This window comes from Rhinatrema bivittatum, chromosome 1 (assembly GCF_901001135.1).
Source record: "Rhinatrema bivittatum chromosome 1, aRhiBiv1.1, whole genome shotgun sequence".
NCBI lineage: Eukaryota > Metazoa > Chordata > Amphibia > Gymnophiona > Rhinatrematidae > Rhinatrema > Rhinatrema bivittatum.
The window spans coordinates 468,472,226-468,493,022 of NC_042615.1; the positions used below are offsets into that span (position 1 = coordinate 468,472,226).

The 20,797-nt window shown below is 43.2% G+C and overlaps 1 protein-coding gene across 7 annotated transcripts in view; it reads right to left on the minus strand.

Moving 5' to 3' along the window:
* Window positions 1-20,797, minus strand: part of CAAP1 (caspase activity and apoptosis inhibitor 1) — a 171,795-nt gene that overhangs the window by 120,580 nt on the left and 30,418 nt on the right. For 6 of the 7 annotated variants that reach the window (XM_029606341.1, XM_029606351.1, XM_029606369.1 and 3 more), the window contains exons 2-4: window positions 19,238-19,377; window positions 17,653-17,856; window positions 3,788-3,872 (exon numbers count right to left, since the gene is read on the minus strand). In XM_029606341.1, coding sequence (XP_029462201.1) covers window positions 3,788-3,872; window positions 17,653-17,856; window positions 19,238-19,357 — 409 coding nt within the window. In that variant the 5' untranslated portion in view covers window positions 19,358-19,377. The remainder of the gene's footprint in view (window positions 1-3,787; window positions 3,873-17,652; window positions 17,857-19,237; window positions 19,378-20,797) is intronic. The other variant, XM_029606331.1, reaches the window with a different exon arrangement.

Genomic DNA, 20,797 nt, shown 5'->3' on the forward strand with positions numbered 1-20,797 from the left:
TGAAAGAGCCAGGTTTTAAGTTTCTTTTTGAAAGTGGGGGTATAGGTCTCTATGCGGATATCATGGGGCAGTGAGTTCCATATGGTGGGGCCGGCAAGAGAAAAGGCTCTGTTAATAGTGGAGGAGAGTTTAAAAGATTTAATAGATTGGGCATGGAGTGTTCCTTGGAGGGCTGGGCGTGTAGGTCTCTTGGAGGTGCGAGGCGTGTAGGTCTCTTGGAGGTGCGAGGTAAGAGGGGGGGGTTAAGCCAGTTGAGGTTGGAATTTACTAGACTCTTATGTATGATCGAGAGTGTTTTATAAAGAATTCGTGACTGTATAGGGAGCCAGTGTAGTTCAATAAGTGTGGGGGTGATGTGATCTCTTTTCTTTGTGTTTGACAATATCCGAGCGGCGGCATTTTGTAGGAGTTGAAGTGGCTTAGTGTGTGTTGCAGGAATGCAAAGTAAGAGCGCATTACAATAGTCAATCTTCGATAAAATAATAGCTTGGAGGACTGTACGGAAATCATTGAAGTGTAGTAGGGGTCTGAGTTTCTTTATTGTTTGGAGTTTAAAATAGCAGTCTTTTATGATGGATTTGATGAATGGTTTAAATGAGAGGTGATTATCAATAATAACTCCTAAGTTGCGAGTGTGCGATGGGAAGTTGGTAGCTGAGTAAGCAGGAGGGATGTCTGGGATCGGTTGCCTATTAGATATGATTAATAGCTCAGTCTTGTTGGAATTAAGAGCTAGGTGCATGTCCTTTAGGAGTTGGTTGATGGAGGAAAGACAGGATTCCCAGCTGTGTAAAGCAGTTTGGATGGTGTCAGAGAAAGGGAAGATGATTTGCACATCGTCAGCATAAATAAAATGCTTGATGTGCAGGTTAGTGAGAAGCGTGGTAAGGGGAAGCATGTATATATTAAATAACGTGGATGAGAGTGAGGAACCTTGGGGTACACCTTGGGGAAGACTGATGGGATCAGATTCATTGTTGTCCATTGTGACAGTGAAAGTGCGATTTTGGAGATAAGATTGAATCCAATGCCAGTGATCCCAATATTTCTGAGTATGTTGAGTAGGACATCGTGATTGACTGTGTCAAACGCAGCCGAGATGTCAAGTAATGCGATAAGGTAGGAGGATCCGGAGTCGGTTCCTTTGATAAGGGTATCGTGTAGGGAAAGGAGCAATGTTTCAGTACTTAAATGCAGTTCTTAAATGCATCCTCCCTCCTACCATATTGGGTAGGAGGGAGGATGTTGTTCTGTTCAAGGTGATCGGATAGGCGTGAGTTCACCAGCTTCTCAAGAACTTTAGCTAGGAGGGGTAGGTTGGACACCGGTCTGTAATTAGAAAGGGTGGTGGGGTCAAGGTTGTGGGGTCAAGGTGGTGGGGTCAAGGTTGGATTTTTTGAGTAGTGGTTTAACTCTTCTGTTTGCAGTTGGGACAAATTGAAACAACTGGTCTGTTTTTCAGATATGGTAAGAAAACTGACAAGGTGAAATCAAATGAGGAAATTTCTCTTCACAAAGATGGCAGAGATGAAAAATTTGGCTGGGTGGACAGCTAGCTGAACAAAAAATCACCAGTTGACTTAGGGAAACAAAGAAGAACATATAAACAACATTTAAAAGTACCAAACAACCTAACTAAGGTGGACCAGGAGAAGTTTAGTCAAACAGTTTGAAATAAAAACAGTTTTTCAAGCTGTTCAGGGCTACTGAAGGAAAAAATGCATTTGACAATATTGGCAAACAAAAATGAATTGAGAGGAGCCATAAGGTTGAAGCAATGTGGAAACTATCGTGCATGGTCAGTGAATGGTCTTTCCAGAACACACTGGAAAAGTCTGTCCATTTGGTGCCAAGTAAGGTCATGTGATTGATGTATTTGACTCTGTGACCTGCTTGTCTTCCAACAGAGAGATCCCTTAATTGCTATAGTCAGGAAGGGAAGCCTTCTCTAAGATTGCATTCTGTAGCAACTTGTGACAAAGATATGATGAAAGAAAGATTTTTTTCGGTTATTACTGGCACCTTTTCCCTTTTCCCCTAGGAATCACATCATCACCGTTGTGACATACACAAATAGCCCAGATCCTAAGGGACAGGAGATTTTATTTATTTATTTATAAAGTTTTATATACAGACATTCATAGGAAACATCACGCTGGTTTACAATTAACAATGAAGGAGGGAAAATTACAATGAACAGGGTGGGGGGAAGGAGGAGAAGACTAGAAGGAGAAGGGTGGGAGAGGCAGAGAGAGAATGTAGAGCTAGCAAGGAAATTAGATAGGAACAGTGATATGGAGAGAGACGGAGCATAACCTTATTATGTGACTACAATAACATCACAGGATATGTACATAAAGAATACTAGTAACCATATACAATCTTACAAAGTAACAATGCTGAGTTCTAATGGGAGGGAGCGGGGGGCAGAGGGCTGTACTGTGGGATGCGGGAAAGGCGAAGGGAATTATCGACAAGTATAAAGGTATAAAATTGGATATTAGGCTGGTTTGGTTTGAATCAGGGTAGGCCTGTTTGAAAAGCCATGTCTTGATTTCTTTTTTGAAATTACGTAGGGAAGGCTCTAGACGGAGATTGGAAGGTAGGGAATTCCAGAGGGATGGGCCAGCGATGGAGAAGGCTCTTTGTCTGGTAAGGGCATGGTGAGCAGTTTTGAGTGATGGGATATGAAGGGTACCCGCAAGGGCGGTTCTGGAGGGGCGGTTGGAAGTACGAAAACATGGCATTTCCTCAAGCCAGGAGTGGTTGTGTTTGTACAGTGTGTTGTGTAGGATGGTGAGGGTTTTGCATTGAATGCGGAACGGAGTGGGCAGCCAGTGCAGGTCCTTTAAAATAGGGGTGATGTGGTTCCTTTTACATGTATTAGTTATGATCCTGGCCATGGCGTTCTGCAGGATTTGTAGGGGTTTAATGGTGGAAAAGGGAAGACCCATGCAAACTATTCTGTAGCTTTATAGCGCAACCATTACAAATATTTGAAGTGATCAATAATATTTGTTTAAAAAATTGATTTGGGGCTTTAAGAGTCCAGCTAGTTACTGAGATGTAAGGCACAAAGAATGACATTTCCCATTTCTCAGCAGTCTCCAGAAGGAAGTATTGCTTCAAAAGCAAAAGGAATTAGCAAGGGAGAAGCATGTTTGTTTGGAAAGACAATTTCTTGCATTTATTATGTACTCTAAAAAGCAGCAATGAGTAAGAAGAGTTTTCCTTCAATGACTCAGTCATGGCTTTCCATCTCTTTTCCTTTAAGATATATTTTCATATCTTTTCAGACACTATACCTTCTCCCAGCCCTAACGTAGCATACTTTGTGAACTGTCAACTCCACTGAATACAGAGTTAATGAAGCAGGAAAGATCTCAAGAGGGAAAAGTTATAAAACTAGAATTAATTGTACTAGAGATGGGTCAAAATATCATGATCAAGGATTACAATCCAAAATATCTATATCTATTCCACAGTAATCCTATGTGGGGTTTATGAGATCATGATCCCTGGTCACAAAAATCACATCTGCTAAAACGGGGAAAATGGCAGGAGAAATTTGCTATTTATGTTCCATTTTAGTGGATCTGATTTTCATAGTCAGGGATCATGAGCCAATAAACCCTGCACAGAGAAGTCCTGGATTAGAGACAGGCAATTTTAGATCGTGACCTTGGAGCATAATCTTTAAATTGTGTTACTACCTGTGAGTTGTGAAGAATTGGTAAGAAAACTCCAGGGTACTGTATGTCATGATAGAAAAAAAATACAACCATACCCTCCAGAATCTTCATCAGCTTCTTCTCGGACATCAGTTCTAATTGCTCTAAACACAGCCTCTTGATTTCTTCTAAAGAACAATCCTGGGAATAAGAATAAAGAAATATTATCAGACATCTAATATTATATGCAACTGGCAAGGTGTGGAAAAACAAAAAAAGAGGTCAAACTTTTTTTTTTTTTCTAACTAGGAAAAAAAGATAGGTTGTATGCAAAACAAAAGCATTAAAAGTTATGTATTAAAAACAAACCCAAAAACACTAATGCAGAAACTTAAGCAAATAAGCATTTTCTTTTCAAATACAAACATTTTTAGTGTTTCAGTGCTCTGCTCTTTTGCAGAACCCACTACTCCATGAAGCTTGAAATTTCATCAGGCTTGAGGTACTAATCTCATAGTGTGTCAAGGGTAACCATCTGAGGTGTAACAGGAATTCTATTATACCTTCCAACAGTCAGAACTCATGGGATTTATTACAGCAGTGCCTCATGCAGTAGGATCAACAGCCAAGTGGAAAGCAGAGTTGCTTACCTGTATCAGGTGATCTCCCAGGACAGCAGGATGTAGTCCTCATATGTGGGTGACATTACTGGACGGAGCCCTATCACGGAAAACTTTTCTGTCAAAGTTTCTAGAACTTTTGACTGGCACACTGAGCATGCCATAATCCCTGTAGCCACAGGGGTCTCCCTTCAGTCTTGTTTGTAACAAAAGGTGCAAGCGAAAAAATAACATAAAACATTTCGGACCCAACTCCACAGGGTGGCGGGTGAGTTTCGTGAGGACTACATCCTGCTGTCCTGGGAGAACACCTGTTACAGGTAAGCAACTCTGCTTTCTCCCAGGACAAGCAGGATGGTAGTCCTCACATGTGGGTGATTAGCAAGCTACAGGCTGACTCATATTTGTTTGGACCAACAGCGTACACTTGTGCAACAGGCACAACACCTGGCTTAATGTTGGGAAAAATGAGGCAGCCTGAAAATCACAGCAGATGGATGTGGAAGGAGTTGGGATTATACTGGAAATAAGTTCTTCAAGACAGATTGGCCAAAGGCAGAGTCTTGACGTCCTTCCTTGTCTAGGAAGTAATGTGCTGCAAATGTGTGAAGAGAGCTCCATGTTGCAGCTTTACAGATCTCAGCAATCGGTACTGAACAATAGTGTGCTACTGAGGTTGCCATGGCTCTTACTGAGTGCGCCTTCACTTGTCCCTAGAGAGAAAGGCCTGCTTTTTCGTAGCAGAATTCAATACAGTCTGCTAGTCAATTGGAGAGAGTTTGTTTGCCCACTGCAACTCCTGGTTTGCTTTAATCGAAAGAAGCAGAGTTGGGTGGATTTCCTATGGACTGCAGTGCGGGCTAGGTAAAATGCAAGTGCACGTTTACAGTCTAAAGTGTGTAAAACCCTCTCGCCCTGATGAGAGTGGGGCCTTGGGAAAAATGTGGGCAAAACTATGGACTGATTCAAGTGGAAGTCAGTAATTTAGGGTGAGTACGCAGTACCACTCAGTCATGTAGGAACCTTATATAGGGTGAGTATGTGACAAGTGCTTGTAACTCACTAGCCCCTCGAGCAGATGTAATGGCTACTAGGAAGTGGACTTTCCATGTAAGAAATTTAACATCGCAAGAGTGCAAAGGCTCAAACAGGGAGCATATGAGCCTTGTAAGTACTAGGTTTAGGTCCCATTCGGTAACTGGTGGCCGTAGAGAGGGCTTGAGTTGTAGTAGGCCCTTCATAAATCTACTCACAAGGGGTTGCGCTGTTACCGGGTTATCCCCAACTCCCTTGTGGTATGCTGAGATGGTACTCAGGTGAACCCTCATCGAAGAAGTCTGGAGACCGGAATCTGAAAGGTGCCAGAGATAGGCAGGAAAGGGGGTCGATACCGTTTTGCTTGTGCCATATGGTAAACCTATTCCACTTAGAACGATAAGATTTCCTTGTGAAAGGCTTTTGTGAGGCTACAAGCACTTGAGAGACATTAGTTGAAAGATTGAGCGGTTGCAGGATCAAGCTTTCAACTTCCAGGCTGTGAGGGATAGGGTCTGACGGTTCGGATGGCATAACATGCCTTGGTTCTGAGTTATGAGAGTGGGCGCTGTGCCCAGATGAATGGGTTCTCTGATCAAGAGATCGAGAAGTATGGGAAACCATACTTGTCGAGGCCAATTCGGGGCTATGAATATCATTGACCCTTTGTCCTGTTGTAGCTTCACGAGAGTTTTGGCTATGAGCTGTATCGGGGATACGCATATAGGAGGCCTGTGTTGAAGGGCCGAGCGAAGGAGTCCATGGTTAACTTGTTGTGTTGCCTGTGCAGGGAGCAGAATCTGTCCACTTTGTGATTCAGTTTGGATGCAAAGAGGTCTATTGTTGGTTGACCCCAGCACTGGAAGATTCTGGTCGTTGCCACAGGATCCAGAGACCACTCGTGGGGATGGAACTGTCGGCTGAGGCGATCTGCTACTACGTTCTGTATGCCTGCCAGATAAATGGCCCGGAGATACATGGAGTGTTCAAGGGCCCAGGCCCAGATCTGCGCGGCTTCTTGGCAGAGGAGATAAGAGCCTGTGCCGCCCTGCTTGTTCAAGTACCACATAGCAACTGTGTTGTCCGCTTGTATGAGAACAGTCTTGTGTGAAAGGCAGTCCTTGAACGCATATAGGGCATAACATATAGCTCGAAGTTCTCGGAATTTGATCTGAAATGTTGCTTTGAGTTTCGTCCAAGTACCTTGAGTTTGAAGATTGTTCACGTGAGCTCCCCAACCCAAGTTGGAGGCATCAGTGGTTAAGGTCACTTGTGTAACTGGTTGCTGAAGTGTAGACCTGTTAGCAAGTTGGCTTTGTTTATCCACCAGAGAAGTGATTGACGTATCTGGTGGGTTACATAAATCTGGGTTGTCAGAGGTTGAGTGGCTTGGAGCCACTGAGATTTCAAAGTCCACTGAGTTAGTCTCATGGCCAATCTGGCCATAGGAGTGACATGGACCGTGGAAGCCTTGTGGCCCAGCAATGTTAGGAATTGATGGGCTGAAGCTGTGTGTTTTGTGCGCAGAGACGTAGCTAGCTTGGAAAGTGTGTCTGCGCGGCCATTGGGCAGGAAGGCCTTTGCCACTGTGGTGTCCAAATCTGCTCCGATGAAAGTGAGGAGGCGAGATGGAGTCAGGTGGGATTTTTGGTAATTGATGAGAAATCCCAATGAGTGTAGCAGACTGATAGTGAGCTTGAGAGTATCGAGATCTCCTTGCTTGGATTGGCTCTTGATGAGCCAGTCATCCAGGTAAGGAAAGACGTGTATGTTTTTCTTGCATAGATGGGCCGCAGCCACTGCTAGGCACTTTGTAAATACATGGGGGCCCAAGGCAAGTCTGAAAGGCAGGAAAAGTGTCAGTGTCCCATTAGGAAACGCAGGTACTTGCGGTGATGTTGGAAAATTGGAATGTGAGCGTAAGCATCTTGAAGATCCAGAGAACAGAGCCAATCTCCTTTTTGTAGAAGGGGGAAGCATGGTGCTGAGGGACATCATCCTGAAGTTTTCCTTTTGTTGAAATTTGTTGAGATTGCAGAGGTCTAAGATGGGGCAGAGGACGCCTGATTTCTTTGGAATGAGAAAATAGCAGGAGTAGAACCCTCTGCCCTGCTGTGCCTGCAGAACTGGTTCCACAGCCCTGGCGCACAGAAGGGTGGACAGTTCTGACTCTAGAAGACTTGTGTGATCTTTTTGTATCCACAGAGGATTGGGTGGTGAGTCCGGGAGTACCATGAGGAAGTTTAGATGATATCCCTGGGTTATGATGGATATAACCCATTGGTCTGTGGTAATGTTGAGCCAGTTGGTTATGAAGTGGTGAATTTGACCTCCTACTGGCAAATCCGGATCTGGATTTGTGGAGCGGCTGCTGTTCTCTGGATAGATCTCAAAATCCAGAGGCTTGGCCTGTTTGCGGTGGTGGCTAAGGCCTGGATGTCTTAGGCTGTCAAGGATGTGCTCTCTGAGACAGCCTGGTTGGCCTCACGCGAGATGCAGGTAGGTAGTATCTGCGTGGGCGACAGAATGGTTTTCTAGGGTCCCTTCTGGTGGATCTCCTTGCAGAGGAAGGGGCCTCGGTAGTAACTGTAGGTAATTGCCGCAGGATCTCATTGTGGTCTTTTAGTTGAGCCACTGCATCTTGTATCTTGTCTCCGAATAGGTTTTCACCAGCACATGGCAAATCCGCAAGTTTGTCTTGGACTTCAGGTCTCAAGTCAAATGCTTTCAGCCAGGCCCACCGCCTGGTGTTGATTCCCATTGCTGACAAGCGAGAAGCTGTTTCAAAGGAGTTGTAAGCAGCACGAACCTGTTTCCCAGCCTCAAGGCCTTTCTGTAGTATGGCGTTGAGACTATCTTGCTGTTGTTGGGTAAGAGTCGGCTATTCCCTGAACCTGCTTCCAGGGATTCCTTTGATACTGTGTCATGTAAAGTTGGTATGCAGCTATGTGTGACACTAGCATAGAGCCCTGAAACATCTTGCGACCCAAAATATCAAGGAATTTTTGGTCTTTGCCCGGAGGTGTTGAAGAGTGAGGTCGCAGTCTTCTGGCCTTCTTCTATGCAGACTCAACCACAACCGATTGATGGGTAGTTGTGGCTTTTAGAATCCAGGAATATGTTGGACAAGATAAGTTGTATCTGTCCTCTTATTCACTAGCTGGACAGTACAAGGATGCTCCCAGAGACGAAGCTGGAGATCCACTGGCACTTCGTGGACACGGATAGCCATAACTTCTTTTGGAGCATCAACAAATTGGAGAACTTCCAATGATTTGTGGTGTGTGTTCTCCTCTGTAATCAGATCAAAGGAGATTGTCTGTCGTCTCCCTTACAAAATTAGCAAAGAAGATTTGATCTGGGGGAGATTTTCTCCTTTCTTCCAGAGGAGATGGTTCTGATAAGATGTCCTCCATGGATGTGTCGGTGTCAACATCTTCCCATGTGTCAGAAAAGGTTTCTAGTCAAGATCCTGAGGGAGGGAAGAAGGTTGGTACTGTTGGACGTTTTGGCACCGATGGATCCTTCGATGGCCTCGATGCAAGATGTGGCGGCACCAAAGGCATCAAGAAAACGTGGGCCTCTCGGTCCAGAGAGCCCCTGATGGACCAGGCATCATTCCGGCATCGGTGGAATTGGTGTTGAAAGGGGACTGGAGTCCGTGCCTGCTTCCTGAGGATCCCAGAATGGGAATCGGGACTTTCAGAGGCTTTGCGGGTTGCTTTGGCATCGGTGGCCCGGGCTGTGTCGGAAGGGCACCAATGAGTGCATCCAATCTGGTTAGCAATGGTGTAAATATTGATGGCTCCGGTGTCTGTATGGGGGCCGGCATCGATGGCTGTAAGTGTCAGAGAGCATAGAGCACTGCCTGGCGGATGAAACCGTCCCTGAAAGCCGGTGTAGATATCGCAGCTACAGGGGGAGGCAGGCTAGGTGCTACTGGCACCTCCACAGGGACTTGTGGGGGCTCAGTACCCAGCACCAATATCGGTGGGGATCGCCTTGGTTTTTCGAGTGGAGAGGGTGTTAAAGGCTCCTCTACCTGTGTCCTCTTCGCAAGCAGCTCAATAGCCATCGAGGCCAATGTGGTGTCGGCACCAGGATTAGACTTGCGTCGGTGCTTCCCTCGGTGCTCAGTCCGGTCTTTCTCCAGCACGGAGGAAGATGATACAGATGCCTTAGAGTTGGTGATGGACGGTCACCGCTGCCCTGGTGCTCCTGGCTCCGTCAGTGAAGTCACCCATATGTGAGGACTAGCATCCTGCTTGTCCTGGGATAAGGATAATTCTGCTTGTAGATGAATTAGCTGAGAATCTTGTTGTGGAAAGAAACTCAGCGGAGATTCTGGTGGAATTGAGAGGAAATTGAATTTGTAACCTCAAGAGACTATGGAGAGTACCCATTGGTCTGATGTTATTCTTAGCCAATTTTTGTGAAAATAGGATACTCTGCCTCCTACTGGTAGGTCTGGATGAGGATTTAGGATATGGATTTGTTCTCTGGTTTGTATTTCAAAAGCCCGCAGCTGGTCCTGTCTGTGGAGGAGGTTGCGGGCGAGTAGTTCTCGGTTGTCTGGCCTGGGAACGCTGTTACGGCCTAGTTGACCTGCCCCTAGAGGCTTGGGGGTAGTATCACCTTTGCCTGTAGTATGGACGTCTGGGTTCTCTCCTAGGAGGACGAAGAGGAGGCTGTGTAGAAGGTTCTTGTGGAACCTGTGACAACTGACGTAAGGTCTCTGTATGTTTTTAGTTGTTGTACAGCATCCTGGACCTTTGAACCAAAAAGGTTATCTCCCACACATGGCAAGTCAACCAGCTTATCTTGGACCTCAGGCCTAAGGTCAGAGGCCTTAAGTCATGCCCATCGTCTAGCAGTAATTCCAGCAGCTGCTGTTCTGGAAGCTGTCTCAAAATTATTGTAGGCCGCTCTGACTTCATGTTTCCTGGCCTCTAGGCCTTTATGAACTATGGCCTGTGCTGCTTCCTGAAATTGTGATGGTAAAGATGTGGTAAATTCTTCCATCTGCTTCCACAGATTCCTCTGATACTGTGTCATGTACAGTTGGTAAGAGAAAATTCTGGCATTCAAGTTAGCCCCTTGATACACCTTCCTTCCCAGGGAATTGAGAAACCTATGATCTTTTCCTGGGGGGGTTGAAGAATGTGGACGAATACGTTTAGATTTTTTCTGAGCAGAATCCACTACCACAGATTGGTGTGGTAGCTGAGATTTTTGGTATCCAGGAGCAGATTGTACTAAATATGTGGTGTCTACTCGTTTGTTGACAGCAGAGACAGAATATGGGTGCTCCCAGATACGATGCTGGAGATCCAGATGTACCTCAATTATTGGGATAGCCAATACTTGTTTTGGTGGGTCAACAAACTGAAGTACTTCTAAAGTTTGTTGCCTTGTATCTTCTTCCACCATCAGTTTAAAGGGGATGGTATCCGCCATCTCTTGTATGAAGGTGGAAAAGGACAAATCCTCTGGTGATGACTTTTTTCTTTGTTCTGGAGGTGAAGGCTCCGACATGAAGTCCTCAGAGGAGGTGTCCGTATGTTGCTCATCCCAAGAGTCATCTTGATCATCCCTATATGGAGATAGTGGGGAAGATCTGGGTGGATGATTAAGGCCTGAAGGTCCTGGCTGTGGATCATCAGAGGGTATTACTGGAGAAGTGTCTTCCACTGTTTTTGGTGGAAGGGTGTCGATGACCTCTTGGTATCTTTTCAAAAGACGTTGAAAGAATGCCAAATCATGTTGTTCTGGATCTTCAGATGTCGGCTGCAGATGGTATAGTAGTTGGTATCGATGCAGGTGCCGATGGTAGTGCCAGCAATGGCGAAGATGTTAACGGTGCTGGCACAGAGGTCGGCCTAGATGAAGTCTGTATCTGCGCATAAATCGATGTCGACGCAGTGATGAACCTCGGTGCGGGCATCGATGTGGAGCCCGGCACCGACACCGGCGTTACCACCGGCATCGGTAAGGTTACCGGCATCGGTGCTGTAGGCATCGGCATCGGTGGAAGCGCCAGAGTTTTTTGTTGTTGCTGAAGGGCCTGGATAACCACTTGCCTGATAAGGTCAGACAATTCCAGCATTACAACTGATGGAACCCAGAGCAGTTGTAAGTGGTGGTGGAGGTTGTGGTGGCAGATCCTGCACAGAGCCCTGTGGAGGTTCTGGTGTCGATGATTCTCGATGAACAGGCTCAGGCGTAGATGGAAGCGATGTATCCTGGCTCTGTGGCTGCTTTGCTGTCGATTCTTCCGGGGGAAGAGAAGACTCTGATGGCGATGGACGTCGGTGCCGATGACGGTGTTTTGTTTTGTGCTCGATGGATTTTAGCGATGCCGTCGATGACGCTGAGGAAGGATGGTCCCCTGATTCTCCCAGACGATGTTTTTTAAGTAAAACACGTTTAGTCGCTCCAGCCGGAGACTATTTCGATGACGTCGAGGGAGATGGAAGAAGTTGAAGGTGGAACAAATGTTCCATTTTCTCTTGACGCGCCTTCCTTCCTTTTGCCGTCATCTCCGCGCATTTTGGGCAGGTATTTAAATTGTGTTTTTCACCGAGACAGATAACACACTCCAGGTGCGGGTCGGTGATGGACATTGTCCGGTTACATATAGGGCATTTTTTGAAGCCCGTGGACATTTTGAATCGACAGCCGATGAGAAAAAATGGGAATTTGTGAGAAAAAATTTATTTTACTCTAAGAGTAAAATATGAGACAGAGGTACTCACCAGCTGGTGGAAAACCTCGAGAGATCCCGATGGGAGAAAATATTTCGAAATTGGTTTGACTTTTCAATCAGAAAATGTTGTGAGAGACTCGCAACGGCTCCTGCTCCGCGATGCCTACAGCAGCGCGGAAAAACGAAGACTGAAGAGAGACCCTTGTGGCAGAGAATATCTTGGCATGCTGGGCATGCTCAGTGGCCTCACAGGGTCAGTCAAAAGTTTCTAGAAACTTTGACATAAAGTTTTCCCGCAATAGGGCTCCGTCAGTGACATCACCCATATGTGAGGACTAGCATCCTGCTTGTCCTGGGATAAAGGGTTTACATCCAAGCAGGATCCCCTGGTAAAAACTTTTAATTCTGCTAGTGGTAAATCCCAAAACTTAAATCTTTTTTCACAGACCCAGTATGGTATTATCTTACGTTCTTATGTAAAACTGATGATATGCGTGTACTCAGTTGGGCACCACACATGCATACCATCAGTTTTGTGCACGCACATTCCAACTGTAAGATACATGCACACAGGCCAAAATGAATGGACTAAAAAAACTGACTGCACATCACTATTAATTATGAAACTTCTTTTAATATAGAGAGGAATTGTTGTTTAGATGTAAAAGTAGGATCTTTCTAGATGTCTGTGATAACACAGAGAAGGAGGAAACATTTTTTGCTTTTAAGACCTAGAGCACTGCAATTGGGAGCAATATTTTTCCTTAAATATCCTGAAAAATATTTGATTAGATATAACAGAAAATTTTTTTTGAGCCAACCTAGCTTAATTTTTTTTTCTTAAATGCTAAAACACTTTAGAGTATGATAACTTGGGGCCTACTCCAGCTGAATCTCTTGTGCCTGAAGCCTAATCCTTGATTATAATCAACTAGCTGTCTACTAGAGAATATTCTTTTTTCTTCTTGTTTTGTCAGACTCTCTGGCTTTTTGTCTGCTTTGTTCCTGCTAATTGTAGACTAGTACTTTGTTTACTTAATTTATGTCTGTAATATTTCCAAATGATTGTTATAGGATAATATTCTTAAGAGAATTCTTACTCTTGAATTTGGAAATTTAATAAGTAAAAAAAAAAAAAAAGGCCTGCCACACATCATGCAATTTGCCTCAGGTTGGGTCCTGGTTGGTCCTAGTTCTAGCTCTAGTATTTGTATTTATACAGCACCCATACTGGGACCCTGGATGGTGAAGAAAAAGAAACACACATAATTAAAAACAAACTATCATTTTTTTCAGAAATTGCTGCATGATGCAATGAAAAAATTATTCAGAATGAGAAACAATTCTTAAGTTACATTAGCCTAATCCATCCATGTCATACTCATAAGCTAAATGAAAAACACAAATGTTTTTAGCGTCACCTTAAATGATTTTATGCAGCTAATTATGCGCAGTTCATAAGGAAGCAAGTTCCATGGGACCCCAGCAGTGACAGAGAACACTTGTTTTTGCTAAACGAGCTTGATGTACTGTTGGAACATCTAATAGGCCCCCTTCTGGATGAGCGTAATTCATGAGCTGGATTGAAAATAGGAAGACTAGCATTAACCCAAGGACAGGAATCAGATTGCCAGCAATTTATGGACAGGCATGGGCACCTTGAACATAACTCTGAAATGAATTGCTTGTCATTGGAGCTCGTGTAGAATTAGTGAATACAGGAAGTGAGCCTTGCAGTCTTTTGTGGTCCTAATTTGTAGCCTTCTTGTCCTACTTTGTTTTTTGTTTATGTTTGTCTGCTATGTTTGTCTGCAGGAAGACCTTGTGAGACTGGAAAATTGGGCATCCAAATGGCAGATGAAATTTAATGTGGATAAGTGCAAGGTGATGCATATAGGGAAAAATAACCCATGCTATAATTACACGATGTTGGGTTCCATATTAGGTGCTACAACCCAAGAAAGATCTAGGTGTCATAGTGGATAACACATTGAAATCGTCGGTTCAGTGTGCTGCGGCAGTCAAAAAAGCAAACAGAATGTTGGGAATTATTAGAAAAGGAATGATGAATAAAACGGAAAATGTCATAATGCCTCTGTATCGCTCCATGGTGAGACCGCACCTTGAATACTGTGTACAATTCTGGTCGCCGCATCTCAAAAAAGATATAATTGCGATGGAGAAGGTACAGAGAAGGGCTACCAAAATGATAAGGGGAATGGAACAACTCCCCTATGAGGAAAGACTAAAGAGGTTAGGACTTTTCAGCTTGGAGAAGAGACGACTGAGGGGGGATATGATAGAGGTGTTTAAAATCATGAGAGGTCTAGAACGGGTAGATGTGAATCGGTTATTTACTCTTTCGGATAGTAGAAGGACTAGGGGACACTCCATGAAGTTAGCATGGGGCACATTTAAAACTAATCGGAGAAAGTTCTTTTTTACTCAACGCACAATTAAACTCTGGAATTTGTTGCCAGAGAATGTGGTTCGTGCAGTTAGTATAGCTGTGTTTAAAAAAGGATTGGATAAGTTCTTAGGAGGAGAAGTCCATTACCTGCTATTAAGTTCACTTAGAGAATAGCCACTGCCATTAGCAATGGTTACATGGAATAGACTTAGTTTTTGGGTACTTGCCAGGTTCTTATGGCCTGGATTGGCCACTGTTGGAAACAGGATGCTGGGCTTGATGGACCCTTGGTCTGACCCAGTATGGCATTTTCTTATGTTCTTATGTTCTTCCCAGTCTTGTCTTGCTCTCCCTGTCTCTTATCTGTTCTATTGGGCACCTTTTTATTTCATACTTCCACACCTCAGCCGTACCTTAGTGGGTGCTTTTTGGCACCAGCCCTTGGTGTGTGTCTGCTCCAGTTTAAGTGCTGCCATCCATCAGCATCTCAGGTTTCAACTTGAGGGGATGGCCAATTCAAGCAGAATACCACCCGATTCTTGTTCTGCGCAAGCCAGTTTTACCAGCATCCAGAACTACTAAGTACAGAATAGGGTTGAACTAGATTCCTGCTGACTAGAACTCTTTCAAGTGAGCTGAAAATCAATGCCCCATAAAATAGTAGAAGCTACAAATAAGAACAAAATTTCTGGTCATATGGATTGATATGGCTTAATGGAAAAGAACCAATATAGATAGCTAAGTCTTGCTTTCCAATCTATTAGAATTTTATGAACGTGTAAATAAGCATGTAGGCAAGGGCAAGCCATCAATATAGTGTATCTGTATTTTCAAAACTAATTTGACAAAGTCCCTCATGGAAGACTCCTCAGGAAATTAAAGAATCATGTAATAGGAGGTGATGGCCTACTGTGGATTGGTAACTGGTTAAAAAGACAGGAAACTCAGAGTTAAGGCTAAATGATCAGTTTTCCCAATGAAGAGAGGTGGAGTGCCCCAGGTATCTGTTCTGGGACCAATACTATTTAATATGTATATAAATGATCTGGAAAAGGGAGCTACTAGTGAGGTGGTCAAATTTGCATAACACAAAGGGCTTTAATGATCTATGCCATAGAAATACTTTTAAACTCGTTGTCATATGCTCTTCTTCAAAGTTAACAGACTCCTCCTTTTTCTTCTGCTACAATCAGGGTTCTTAAGGACTGTAAAATTATGGAATAATCAAATCATAGTTGAAACATCATCTTCCCTAGGAGAACATTCCCCCTCTTCCAACTCTGCTTCCCTGCCACTTGCCTTTAAATACATAAGGTCTAAAAGTGACAGAATTGAAACCACAGCACTGCCTTATCCTCCAAATCCTCCACTCTTCTGTGCTGGATTCCCAGGAGTTCTATCAGGAAAGAAACTCTGAGCTGCATTCAACCCCATAGAAAAAAAGATCTGCTGCAAACACTTCAGAACTCCGTGGAAACAGATGCTCAGGAAGAGGAAAGAATAACTTCTCCACGTGATGAAAAAGGAGTTCCACTGGACATTCACTGGAACCAATGTAGGAGGCCTCGCTGAGTTATTCCCTTCTCGTAGTTCCAATATGGCCACTGTTTCTGCCACAGCAACAAGCATACTGGTTGGAATGGCCTGCAGACGACCCCACCAATGCAGCTATCCCCAGGACAGACTACTTCATGTACTGCTCCCCCTTTCCTCTCCTCCCCACAAGATTTTCAGAGACTTCCCTCCCTCAGTGCCTTTCAGTATAATCCATGTGCTGAAGAGATGCCACCGCTTCCTCTCCTACATCTCCGGTCTCAGCTTGCAATCCCTGACCAAACATCAGAGAAAAAAACCCAACTCACCCTCAGATGGCAAACCATTCTTCTGCTTTCTTTTGCTTAAACAGCTTTAACAAACCAGAATAAAGCACAGCAACAGCACTCAGGAGAAAATAGGATGGGAAGCCTCATTTAGTCTTTTTTGAAGAGAAGGAAAGATCATGCAAAATTAAAGAAAAATGGGGAGGATGGGGGAAGAGTAATTCCAGTGATTGTTTCAATAACTAAAAGTCCAGTGCTCCACTAGCTCTGCTCAACCATGGGAGGAAGCACAAGCTCAGGACCTACCCATCCAAATTTCTATCTTTTTCATCCAGTCTACCCAGGCTTCAGCTCACAACACAGGATGCTTGTCTGATATCTGCTGGAGACAGAGAATACTGGTAAACTGAGGAAGCACAGTGGCCTATATAGGGTGACTGGCAAGCCTGTTACTGTGCGTCTCCATCTGCTGGTTAGGAAGCATAAACCCATGTGCGTGTACTGGTCTGGCTGGATGCAGAGGAAAGGACCATTTTTATGGGAGCGATAGGACAGTTTTGTTTCCATACTAATGAAGATAGGAGTTTGAACTGAAAGATCATCTGTTATGTGGACAAGGACTGTATCTGCAAAACTGGTGATGGGGTAGATGTGGGGGTAGGGAAGTTGGTAACAATAGGAGAAAACTAATGAGCTCAGAATGCAGAGTGAGAGAGAGCGAGAGCGAACTACACAACACAAACCAGATCATTATTATTTGGCCATGCTGGCATTCATACACAATGATATAGGGACTATGTTCAACACTGATGGGGTGGGGGTGAGTGGTGCACCTTGCTACTTTTACCAACTGTGACTGGAATCCTAACTTGCTTGCTTACTTGGCAATGCAGGAGTCATGATGGCTATAATTGACTGGAAGACTCATGAAGAAAAAAAAAAAAAATCGGCCTTGTGATAAGTTTTTAAGATAGATTTAAGTAGCATTGTTAACTAAAATACCAAGAAGCATTTACAACCAATATTACAATGTACTGCAACATGAAGGATAGGTCAGAGCCACGAATGCCAAATTCTTAGCTACAAAGAGGACTTGCTCAAGGTCACCCAGAGACTCAATGGTAGAAAGATCTTGCATTTATGCGCCAGACCTCCTAAAATCAGCCTAGTGGTCTAACCACAAGACCACTAGACCTACCCAAGATATAAAAATATATAAATCTTAAAATGTTAGAAAAGATGTTAAAGAGGGGATTTTGAAGTGTGTTTTTTTCACAAAGAACCACAAGTACTAAAAGGTTTCCACATTTTGTCTCTATGGGAAGATGAACTAATGACCTTTAACATTTCTGATGCTTCACACACAAGGAATATGAACGAGATATGGCACCTTCAAAATATCAGGCAGCATTTTCTGCAGCTTCTTCTCCCCTACAACACGGAAACATTGCTGCAGCATTTCTTTCTTGTCTGCTATGTAGAAACTGATGGGCTTCAATGGTACGCTCAGGTCCAAGCCACCTTCTTCTATGTCGCTGGGCTCATCCACCTCTGCCTCTTGCTCTGCAAGTGGCACAGAAGGGCATTTCACTTCCTAAAATACATGTACAAGAGAAATGTAAGAGTTTTCATAGAAATACTGAGAAACACAGACCAAAAAGGTACAGAATATTTTTAAGATGAAACACTGAGAAACTCTTCAGAATATCACCCCAGGTCAACTTTGTCCCATGAGTTACTTCTGGCAAAATGTGAAGAGATGAAACAGACTCCCATCAACCTTCCTCTTGACAGGCAGTGAGAGACTTTTTCAATAGGTTGAACATATAGCTCCCTGGAAAGAGGAACAAGTTGAGCTAATCTTAGTTATTCGTAGAAAAGCCCATCAAAAATGATGGGGTAAAACGGGCTGTAAACATATACCCTCAGTTGTGTAAAGTCCTCTTCCATTGCCTATATTCACACTCAACTATAAGCCACTAAGGCCCAGTCTCCCAACCCTCTATGAAGGACTTCATCCCCAATGTATTCTTTAACTCAGCACCACTACCTAGAAAGTTCCCAGCACCTCTTGCAAATATAAATTGGTTAGGGCAAGCCCATCTGCTTGCAAAGCCAGCACTCATGCTGCACAATAAAAGACAACATATATAAATAAAGACAATAAATCATTAAATAAGTAAATCATAAATGCATAACATAGCAATAATTCATTATATATATATATATATATATATATATATACACACACACATACATACATATACACACACAAACAATACATTTAACATAACTAAATACATTAATTCAAACACTAAAAATATATCTCCCAAATATGAAAATATCCAACACATACTAAACCCTTATTATTCCCCACTATTCTAGACTATGGTAAGAAAAAGAGGCTTCTCCCAAATTAAAAAAAATGTAGAAAATTTTTTTAAAGAGAAATTTAAAGGAAAAAAAGAAAATTCTGAAGAAAGTTAAGGAAAAAAGAAAACTTAAGGGAACTTATATGAATTGAGCAGCTGCTGCTGAACACTGCAATTCATTCTGCAGATGAAAAAAAAGAGTCAGGGCTTTGCTGAGGGCTACTTGAAGCAGTGCAAAACCTTCCAAGGCTTCTAGCCAATAAACTGACACTTTCTGTATATTGTGCTGAGCAATGAGATGCTCACATTTGTGACTGTTCATCCTGCTTGTTAATGGAGAATACTCTTCCATCTTAGTCATATTCAGAAAGGAATTAGAATGAATCATGGAAAAAAAAGCTTCACAGGTTCAAGTTACCAGTTGGGGTTCAGTGCAAAACTGAAAAAAAAACTGAAATGTGTGAATAAAAGCATATTAGTGCATCTGGAAGAATGATAGTATAATTATCTTCTGATGTCAGAGAGATAATTTTAGGCTATTATTCTTTTCCTATTAAGCAAACTGATAGTCACTACACACCAGAGAATTAATACTTCACTTACCCCAGTTACTGCACTGACACGTGTTGGTGGAGGTCTAGCAGCAGAAGATGGTCTGCCTGTAAGACTCACTCCTCCTTTTGTACTAGGACGGGATGAAGAGGGTCGCTGATTGCTTGCCATTTCTTATGCTCTGGAAGCTTCTATTTGGAAATGAATTACAATAAGTCTAATTTCATATCATATAAAAATAGTATTTATAGTTGAAAGACATCCTCCATTTTCATCAATAAACTGCAATTACTACAGGAAATGAACTATGCACATCTTGAACAAAAAGTAAAACGATTATACAGCAAGTTTGCTTACCATAAACAGTGTTTTCCCTAGATAGCAGGATGAATTAACCATGCTCAATAGGGTGAAGTCAACAGGCAGCACAATGAGGAGATGTCTCTCAAAGTTAGCAACAAATTTTGGTTCATTAGCATGCGCGGGATTTCCTGCATGAAAAACGATTGTAGAACTTTCTTTAGTCGATAAAGCTAGTTGAATTTTTTATAGAGTAGATGCTGTCCAGGGATGAGGGGCGAGCTTTTGCATGGCTAATTCATTCTGTTATCTACGGAAAACAGTTTGCTGTAAGCAAACTTGCTTTTTCCGTCAATAAGTAGCCTGTATTAACCTTGCTCAATGGGGAGTCCCAAGCTGAGGGTTGCTATGTGCGTTACAGTATTTTTTTCTCTTTTGCAATCAGACTCCTCCATGGACAGCATGACTAAGCTGTGGTGGCGTAATTGAGGATCGCTTTTCCTACTGAACTGTCAGTCATAGCCGCACCATCTAGGCAGTAGTGTGATGTGATGGTATGAATGGATGACCAGGAGGCAGCTTTGCATGTGTCTTCGTTAGCAATGCCCTTTAAGTGTGCAATTGATGCCGCTGTCGCTCACACTTGATGTCTGATGATAGATCAAGTGTACGTTTCATCACCTGGATACACAATCTATTTGGATTGTAGGAGACTAATAATTTAGAAAACTTTCTATGAGCCTGAGTACTTCTTTTATAGGACACCTAAGTTCTTTTACAATCCAGTGCATGTAAATGTTTTTCTCTGTCATGTTTATGTGGCTTGGGAAAAAACATTGGGATTGAGATGTTCAAGTGGAAAGGTAACACCACCTTTGGCAAGAATTTTGAGTGGGATTGGACTCTACTTTGTCATGGAAGAATTGGAGATAGACAAGAGCCTCAATTTCACTAATTCTTCATGCGAAGGTTACCACTACTAGGTGAAGATTCTAAGGGCTCAAATGGAGGTTCCATGAGCATAGTCAGGATGATGTTGATAGCCCATGGGACAGGGGGCTGTTTCACCATGGGTCATAGATAAAGTAGGCCCTTCATGAATCAAGAGATCAGTGGATGTGTGGAACTCAATGCTTCATGATGAAGGCATGCTATGCCACTTAGATGAACCCTTACCAAAGCAGTTGCCAGTCCAGTTTGGGAGAGGTCATATCAATAGGAGCGTGAATGTTGTGGTCTGCAAAAGAATGGGTCAAGAGATTGATGTGTACACCATCTGAGTACTGATGCCATTTGAAAACAGTTATGATG